General features: G+C 41.5%; 1 protein-coding gene across 1 annotated transcript in view; it reads right to left on the bottom strand.

The window, feature by feature from the left end:
* RBL1 (retinoblastoma-like 1) overlaps positions 1 to 9,510 on the bottom strand; it is a 111,118-nt gene that overhangs the window by 68,618 nt on the left and 32,990 nt on the right. The window contains exons 3-9 of the mRNA XM_011929212.1: positions 7,513 to 7,713; positions 6,772 to 6,836; positions 6,532 to 6,660; positions 6,261 to 6,421; positions 4,634 to 4,683; positions 1,308 to 1,494; positions 325 to 491 (exon numbers count right to left, since the gene is read on the bottom strand). Coding sequence (XP_011784602.1) covers positions 325 to 491; positions 1,308 to 1,494; positions 4,634 to 4,683; positions 6,261 to 6,421; positions 6,532 to 6,660; positions 6,772 to 6,836; positions 7,513 to 7,713 — 960 coding nt within the window. The remainder of the gene's footprint in view (positions 1 to 324; positions 492 to 1,307; positions 1,495 to 4,633; positions 4,684 to 6,260; positions 6,422 to 6,531; positions 6,661 to 6,771; positions 6,837 to 7,512; positions 7,714 to 9,510) is intronic.

The following is a 9,510-nucleotide window of genomic DNA, read 5'->3' as shown; positions in this document are numbered from 1 at the left end:
AGACTCCGTCTCAAAAAAAAAAAAGGGAGAGATAAGGTCTCCCTATCTTGGCCAAGCTGGAATTAGTCTCACTATGTTGACCAAACTAGCTTCCCAAGTAGCTGGGACTACAGGTGTGTGCCACTGTGCCCAACTGTTATACATAATTTTTAATAGGCACTTCAATATGGTTTTACGTCAATATATTTTGTGATTGAAATGGTATAGTAAAACTTGCCAGATGAACATCCACTATCTTGAGAATTCTGAATATACTAAAAACAGAATGGAATAAGAAATCTAATTTTAAAAAGACATTTGAAAAAATAACAGTATTATACATACTCAAAAATATTTGTAAGTTGGTCACTTGGGGCATTTTTCAGACCAGCCACAATACTCTGTAACCGGCTGACACTTTGGGTGGCTGATGCAACAGGAGTAATAACTGCTTCTTTTTCTCGTAAATATCTCCGTCCTGTCAGAGGGGTAGAAGGTGCAAATGACCTTTTCTGTCAGAAAAGAAAAATCTGTGAGTTTTTAAAAGTTACCATCTTCCTTATTATGTGTTTAATTCAGTGCATTTACCATCTTCTCTACTCATATTTACAATATCCATGAAATTTTTAGCAATACTATGCTAATAACATCCTTATACTTGAATAACACTTTTTTAAAGCACTTTCTACCTATAATTTCATTTAATCTTCACACCACTGATTTGAAAGATAATGTATACATACTTTAATTTTATATATGAGGAAATAGGAACAGAGAAATTTGAAAACTTGTTTCAGTTGACTAAGTTAATGTCAAAGCCTGGACTAAAACTTAGGTTTTACTATGTTCTAGACAAGTGAATTTTCCATTAGATCTCTTCCTCCAACCCATTTTACACATAAATACAGGGTTAAGCCTTGGCAATTAACAATCAAGTCCAGAGTTTTATGGCTGAAGTTACAGAAAAACACATAGTTTTTGTCATGGGTAGGAAAGCAAGCTAAAATTTAAAGCAACGTAACAGAGGCTACGTTGAAGCAAAGAAAGAACGGTAAGAAAGGAAAACTTCCTCTTCATGTCAAAAGACATATACTCTTCTAATAAACCCAGGCATGCTGGGAAAATGTATATAAAATATGAAAATAGTAAGAAATAAGGTAAAAATACTAAATGCCAGTTTTAAAAATTACCTTTTAAGGCTTTCATGGGAAATATGAATTAGTAGAAGAAACTCAAGATTTAACTTGAAAGATGCTTCTGCTGTTAGTAGAATCAGACACACAGAGAAAAAGATCATTCAAGATTGAGGCCAGGCTAGGTTATATTACTTTTTCAAAGTGTTGTTGAAGGTTATACTCCACATTAGCCTGTGCGGTCAGTTTCCCTAATGGGGTGTCACCAGTGAACTTTCGAGGTGTTCCAATTTCCTCTTCTGCATCTGCCCCCAAAAAGATCCTCTCATCAAAATCACCAACAGTTAGAACATACTCTTCATACTCCTTATTCACTGCTTTGCTGCAAAAAGAATTATAACAAGCTGCAATACTAATACTAAGTTACACAATGGATTTATTTTGACTTGAAGATAGATTTAGTGTTTACAGCTTAGAAAATCTGACAACTTTCCAATTTTTATTAACTCTGCCCATCTAACAATATCAGAGGGTCCTACCTGATTATGGACATTCTTCACATTCACACAACCAATAAATTACTTTGAAAAGTGAGAGACTACATATACTTAATCTGAAAACTAGTTGAATCTAATTATGAAAATGGTTTCTGATCACTAAGGAAACAATAGTGGTTTTGAAATATGGCAGGTGGAGGCTGCAGTGAGCCAAGATTGCGCCAGCGCCCTCCAGCCTGGCAACAGAGCAAGACTCCGTCTCAAAAAACAAAAGGGCCAGGCGCGGTGGCTCACGCCTGTAATCCCAGCATTTTGGGAAGCCGAGGTGGGCAGATCATGAGGTCAGGAGATCGAGACCATCCTGGCTAACATGGTGAAATCCCATCTCTACTAAAAATACAAAAAATTAGCCGGGTGTGGTGGCAGGCGCCTGTTGTCCCAGCTACTCAGGAGGGTGAGGCAAGAGAATGGCCTGAACCCGGGAGGTGGAGCTTGCAGTGAGCCAAGATCGCGTCACTGCACTCCAGCCTGGGCAACAGAGCGAGATTCCATCTCAGAAAATAAAAAAATATATATGGGCACTGGCAACATGTGATTAGTGAAAGAATGTAAAGTGAAATACAGAGTCATTGGGTCCATTTATTAGTTTCTCAAGAGAACAGCTGTTTTTTGTTTGTTTGTTTTTAAGACAGTCTCACTCTGTCACCCAGGCTGGAATGCAGTGATGTGATCTTGGCTCACTGCAGCCTCTACCTCCCAGGTCTAAGCAATTCTGCCTTAGCCTCCTGAGTAGCTGGGACTACAGGCTTGCACCACCATGCCTGGCTAGTTTTTGTACTTTTAGTAGAGATGGGGTTTCACCACGTTGGCCAAGATGGTCTCGATCTCCTGACCTTGTGATCTGCCCACCTCAGTCTCCCAAAGTGCTAGGATTACAGGTGTGAGCCACCGCGCGCCTGGCCGAGTAGCTGTTTTAAATGCCAATTGGCTGGGTGTGGTGGGTCATGCCTGTAATCCTAGCACTTTGGGAGACTCTGGTGAGAGGATTGCTTGAGGCCAGGAATTCGAGGCCAGCCCGGGCAACACAGTGAGATTCCATCTCTAAAAAAATAAAAATAAATACGTAAGTGTCAATGATTTTTTTCTTTTTTGAGATGGAATCTTGCTCTGTCGCCTAGGCTAGAGTGCACTGGTGTGATCTCGGCTCACTGCAACCTCCGCTTCTTGGGTTCAAGTGATTCTCCTGCCTCATTCTCCCAAGCAGCTGGGATTACAGATGCCACCACACCCAGATAATTTTTGTATTTTTAGTAGAGATAGGTTTCACCATGTTGGCCAGGCTGATCTCAAACTCCTGACCTCAAGTGATCAGCCCACTCCGGCCTCCCAAAGTGTTGGGATTACAGGCATGAGCCACCATGCCCAGCCTCTTTCTTTTTTTCTTGTTTTTTTTCTGGAAACAGGGTCTTGCTCCGTCACCCAGGCTGAAGTGCAGTGGTGCAATCATAGCTCACTGCAACCTCAACCTCCCCGATTAAAATGATCCTTCCACCTCAGCCTCCCAAGTAGCTGGGAATACAGGCTCATGCCACTACGTCCAGCTGATTTGTGTATTTTTCGTAAAGACAGGGTTTCACCATGTTGCCCAGGCTGATCTCCAACCTTTGGAGCTCAAGCGATCTGCCTGCTTTGGCCTTCCAAAGTGCTGGGATTACAGGTGTGAGCCACTGTGCCTGGCCTTGATTTTTATTTTTATTTTTATTTGAGACGAGTCTTGCTCTGTTGCCCAGGCTGGAGTGCAGTGGTGCAATCTCAGCTCACTGCAACCTCCACCTCTTGGGTTCAAGCAATCCGCCTACCTCAGCCTCCCAAGCATCTGGGACTACAGGCATGTGCCACTACGCCCAGCTAATTTTTGTATTTTTAGTACAGACCAGGTTTCACCATTTTGGCCAGGATGATCTCAATCTCCTGACCTTGTGATCTGCCTGCCTTAGCCTCCCAAAGTGCTAGGATTATAGGCATGAGCCACTGCGCGCCTGGCCAGGTAGCTGTTTTAAATGTCAATTCGCTGGCTGTGGTGGGTCATGCCTGTAATCCTAGCACTTTGGGAGACTCTGGTGAGAGGATTGCTTGAGGCCAGGAATTCGAGACCAGCCTGGGCAACACGGTGAGATCCTGTCTCTAAAAAACTAAAACTAAAAATAAATACATAAGTGTCAATAATTTTTTTTTTTTTGAGATGGAATCTCGCTCTGTTGCCTAGGCTAGAGTGCAGTGGCGTGATCTCGGCTCACTGCAACCTGTGCCTCCTGGGTTCAAGCAATTCTCCTGCCTCAGCCTCCCAAGTAGCTGAAATTACAGGTACCTGCCACCACACTCAGTTAATTTTTGTATTTTTAGTAAAGATGGGGTTTCACCATGTTGGCCAGGCTGATCTCAAACTCCCGACCTCAAGTGATCGGCCCACCTTGGCCTCCTGAAGTGTTGGGATTATAGGCATGAGCCACCATGCCTGGCCTCTTTCTTTTTTCCTTTTTTTTTTTTTTTGGAAATAGGGTCTCACTCTGTCACCCAGACCAAAGTGCAGTGGTGCAATCACGGCTCATTGCAACCTCAACCTCCCAGATTCAAATGATCCTCCCACCTAAGCCTCCCAAGTAGCTGGGAATACAGGCTCACGCCACTACATCCGGCTGATTTTTGCATTTTTTGTAGAGACAGGGTTTCACCATGTTGCCCAGGCTGGTCTCCAACTTTCTGAGCTCAAGCCATCTGCCTGCCTTGGCCTTCCAAAGTGCTGGGATTACAGGTGTGGGCCACCGTGCCCAGCTTTGATTTCTTAAAATAAATGTATTTAAAGCCAACAAGTCTTAGTGACAATACCCATTCAATGCCACTAAAGCAGAGAGAACCTGAATTTGGAGGTCTTACTTTGATATAATGTTATGCTTAACAAATTTCAACAAATCAACAAATACGACAGCTTGTGATATGCCAGGCACCACTATACCAGATATTTACCTATTATCAGTAAAACTTGAAAGGTCCAGGAGGCATTCTCCTTTTAATATCTGTGAAGAAAAAATTATTTTGGGACACCATATAATTAAGCATATTAATACACACACAAACATGAAATTTATCTAAATTTCCATATTGTTATAACACACACACAAAACAGAATAATTAAGTATTTCTTTCAGACTAGGATAAACTATTTAGCATGCAAATAACACTATTTTAAACTTTTTTTTTTTTGAGACAGGGTTTGGTTCTGTCACCAGGGCTGGAGTGCAGTGGTACAATCATGGCTCACTGCAGCCTCAGCCTGCCAAGTAGCTGGGACTACAAGCGTGCACCACCACGCCCTACTAATTTTTTTATTGTTTGTAGAGACGAGATTTTGCCACGTTGCCCACACTCGTCTGGAACTCTTGGGCTCAAGCAATCCACGTGCCTTGGCCTCCCAAGGTGTTGGCATTACAGGCGTGAGCCACCTCACCCAGTCCCTGGGATCCTTTAAAAAAAGTTTTCTTTGCCGGGCGTGGTGGCTCAAACCTGTAATCCCAGCACTTTGGGAGGCCGAGACGGGCGGATCACGAGGTCAGGAGATCGAGACTATCCTGGCTAACACAGTGAAACCCCGTCTCTACTAAAAAATACAAAAAACTAGCCTGGCGAGGTGGCGGGCGCCTGTAGTCCCAGCTACTCGGGAGGCTGAGACAGGAGAATGGCATGAACCTGGGAGGTGGAGCTTGCAATGAGCTGAGATCCAGCCACTGCACTCCAGCCCGGGCGACAGAGCGAGACTCCGTCTCAAAAAAAAAAAAAAAAGTTTTCTTTGCTAGAGATGTTTAGCATACAGACAATGGGCCATAATATAGATATCTGAGGAACACAAGACTGAATACAAAAGTATGCATAAAAGAAGAAGAAACCAGTAAGGGAACAATTTATGCTTAAAGAAAAATCTCTTAATATTTGAAAAGTGGGATACATAATCCAAACCCCTCCTTTTAGCAAAGAGAAATCTTGAGGCCTAACTACATTTAATGGCTTGATGTTGGGGAAATAAGAAATTGAGACCCAGAGGAACAAGCCAATTCATAAATGTAGAAATAGCTAAGTTAATTACTAAGGAGAAAATGTCCAGAATGCACACAGATAGCTTACAAGTGGCTACAAAACTATCATGGATTTTCTGCTCGATTTACATGGAATTAAAACTGTGGTTGTTATACATCATCCTACTTTTAGTCAACAGTCAGCAGTTATTCAAATTGTGGCAGTAAATTAGTCAGCTTATTCCTGACTTCCTGTTTTTCCTAATTCTTTGTCAGCCCTACTCTGATGTTATGTTCTTTACAATTCTTTATGAGTACCTCCTACACAGTCCCTGATAGCTGGGACTATGGTTGCCTCTGACAGTATGTTTACCCAACAGAACATACAGTCGGTCACATTCTTCAACAGCTCTGTTTCTCACATCACACAAGATCATAAGGAAATTCCGAATCACAGTAGAGGCTAAAGCCTGGGAATCCTGACCCTAAGTTCTATAATGCTGAGAACTTGCTTAAAACTTTTTTTCTTCTGACATTATTGCTGACCTGTAAACATCTCAGTCATCTAATTATAAGTACGGTACCTTCCTGTCAAAGAGTTTTGAAATATATGGCTTAAAGTAGTGCTCCTTTATTCCTTTTGCTTCTACCAGAAGTCCATCATGCAGTTCACACAGTACAGCAATGATGCAGGGTGGCTCTTCAGAAGCCCTAAAGTCAGCAGTATGAAAATCAGATGGTAACCCTAGTTTGACAGTGTAGGAAGAGCAGAGGGAAAAAAAAATATGGTCAACTTTCAAAAATCTTTTTCCAAAAACTGATAATCAGTTTTCAAAAATAAATAAAAGGTCTTACCTTTAAACGATGGATTTAGCAAGTCTTGTCTATTTGGGCACATAATCGCATTGGCAAAAATCAGATCCAAGCAGCATAGAAGTAAATGATAAGAGTTTACTAAGTCATCCCCAATCATCTGAAAATTACCTTTATAAGGGGGGAAAAAAAAGAAAAGACACAAAAACCAGAAACCTCTCATGTCAAATAGCACCAAGTTCCCACAGTAGAAATGTAAGACCACCGAAAGTGTCATCTTACCCTTAGTATAAACAAAAAGTGTCCAACAGAAATTAAACAGATCCTTAACACTGCAAGGAATCCTCCTAAAAAGGGAAAAAAATTACTTTTTGTCTGACTAGCTTGCTAAATATCATGTAAACTGAAATAGTAAATATAAATATCAAATAGATCAAATTACACATGAAATTCCATTCATGAAGAAAAGTTATCTATTATTTATGAAATGGACTTAAGTAAGCTTTTACATCTACATAAAATAATCAGAACATAGGGCCAGGTGTGGTGGCTCATGTCTGTAATCCCAGCACTTTGGGAGGCCGAGGTGGGTGGGTCACCTGAGGTTATGAGTTGGAGACCATCTTGGCCAACATGGTGAAACCCCATCTCTACTAAAAATACAAAAAATCAGCCAGACGGGGTGGCGCACACCTGTGATCCCAGCTACTCAGGAGGCTGAGGTAGGAGAATTGCTTGAACCTGGGAGACAGAGGCTGCAGTGAGCCGAGATCACGACACTGCACTTTAGCCTGGGCAGCAGAGCGAGACTCCATCTCAAAAAAAAAAAAATAAAGAAAAAGAAAAATAAGTAAAAGTATTATTCTGAATTTCCAAACATGGATAATTGTACACGGATTTAAAAAGAAAATAATTAAGTTCTTTGCAGGAATACTTTTCATAAAAAACAGACTTCCAAAAAAGTACATTCTCTTAGTTTGTATCATAATCTTTATGTCAAATATGTAAGGATTAAGGGCTCACCTCTGCTTCCGGCTTCGCGGTAACTTTGGTGCTTCTTCATATGGATTTTGAAATATATCTAAAAAAATTGGCTCATATTTTTTGAATATTACAGTAGACACCTCAAAATTTCTCTCTAGCCTTTCTATACGTTCACAAAATTCTTGTGGTAGATTTGACATGTCCATCCACTTCTTCATTTTACTAAAAAATTGTATTAAACTAAAAAAAAAAGGGAGGAGAAAAAAGTCACCTTTAAAATTCATTTATATAATGGATTGAAAGGAAATATTCTATTCACGACTAAGATTCTTTATTAAAATGCCAGACCTCCCAGGCAACACAGTAAGACCCCAACTCTACAAAAATTTAAAAAATTATCTGGGTGTGGTGGCACGTGCCTGTAGCTCCAGTTACTCGGGAGGCTGAGGTGGGAGAATTGCTTGAGCCCAGGATGTCGAGGCTGCAGTAAGCCTCGATGATGCACTCCAGCCTGGGTCACAAAGCAAGACACTGTCTCACATGAACAAAGAACAAACACCATCTCTCAAGCCTAAATTTAATTAAAAAAAAAAAATCCTCATTATGAAATCACTTTGGTTCCCAGGATCACCAGGAGAATACAGGTTATTAATTACGGGTCATCACATAGAGCGTTACTTCTATGGAGGGAGCAAGAGCGCCTATCTTCTTCCTTTATTCTCTATATTACCTAGACAGTATTCTGCATAAAATTTACAAAGCTAATGTTAGTTAACAGATTTATAGGTTATAAAATTAGTTTGAGGAAAAACAGAAGTCTCCCAAATGGAAAGACAATTTCATTTTCCAAATGGGAATTTGATTATGAAGCACCAGATTGTTATAGGTTAGGAGTAAAACTCAAGAGTTTGAGTTCCAATGCGTGGTTCCACCACCAAAAGGAAAGGTAGCACATACTCAGAAAAAAACTTAATAGCTCTGCTGCCCAGGCTGGAGTGCAGTGGCACCATCTTGGTTCACTGCAACTTCTACCTCCTGTGTTCAGGCAAGCCACCGCGCCCAGCCCAATTCTGGGTATATTTTTTTATGTCTGTATGTTAGTGTGGTCTTAGATAGAAAACTTGCAATGTCAAAGCTCACTTAATTAAAGGTCTAGCAATATACACAGAATAATACTTGTAATTTTTTTTTTTTTTTTTGGAGATGGAGTCTCACTTTGTCACCTAGGCTGGAGTGTAGTGGCATGATCTTGGCTCACTGCAACCTCTGCCTCCCAGCTTCAAGCAATTTTCCTGCCGCCACCTCCTGAAAGCTGGGACTATAGGCGCGCACCACCACGCCTGGCTAATTTTTGTATTTTTAGTAGATGAGGTTTCACCATGTTGGCCAGGATGGTCTTGAATTCCTGACCTCAGATGATCCAACTGCCTCAGCCTCCCAAAGTGCTGGGATTACAGGCATGAGCCACCGCACCTGGCCCTATGTTCTGATTATTTCATGTAGATTGCAAAGGCTTAAGTCCATTTCGCCCAGCCAACACTTCTAATTTCTTTTTAAGGTGACAGAAGACATTAACAGAAAATTATCCAACGCTATTTAATATGGTTTGGATGTTTTGTCCCCTCCAAATCTCATGGTGCAATGTAATTTCCTTGGCTGGGCATGGTAGCTCATGCCTGTAATCCCAACACTTTGGGAGAGTGAGACTGGAGGATCATCTGAGTCTACCAGTTTGAGATCAGCTTGGGCAACACAGTGAGACCTCGTCCCTATAAAAAATGTAAAAGTTAGCAAAGCATGGTGGTGTGTGCCTGTGGGCCCAGCTACTCAGGAAGCTGAGGCAGGAGGATCACATGAGCCTGAGGGGTTGAAGCTGCAATGAGTCATGAACATGCTATTGCCTGGGCAAGAGAGTGAAAGACTGTTTCAAAAAAATAAAAAAGAGGCCAGGCACGGTGGCTCACGCCTGTAATCCCTGCACTTTGGGAGGCCGAGGCGGGTGGATCACGAGGTCAGGAGATTGAGACCATCCTGGCT

This window comes from Colobus angolensis, unplaced genomic scaffold (assembly GCF_000951035.1).
Source record: "Colobus angolensis palliatus isolate OR3802 unplaced genomic scaffold, Cang.pa_1.0 Scaffold8, whole genome shotgun sequence".
NCBI lineage: Eukaryota > Metazoa > Chordata > Mammalia > Primates > Cercopithecidae > Colobus > Colobus angolensis.
The sequence above is the reverse complement of the archived record's forward strand: the minus strand, read 5'-3'. Positions and strand labels throughout refer to the sequence as shown.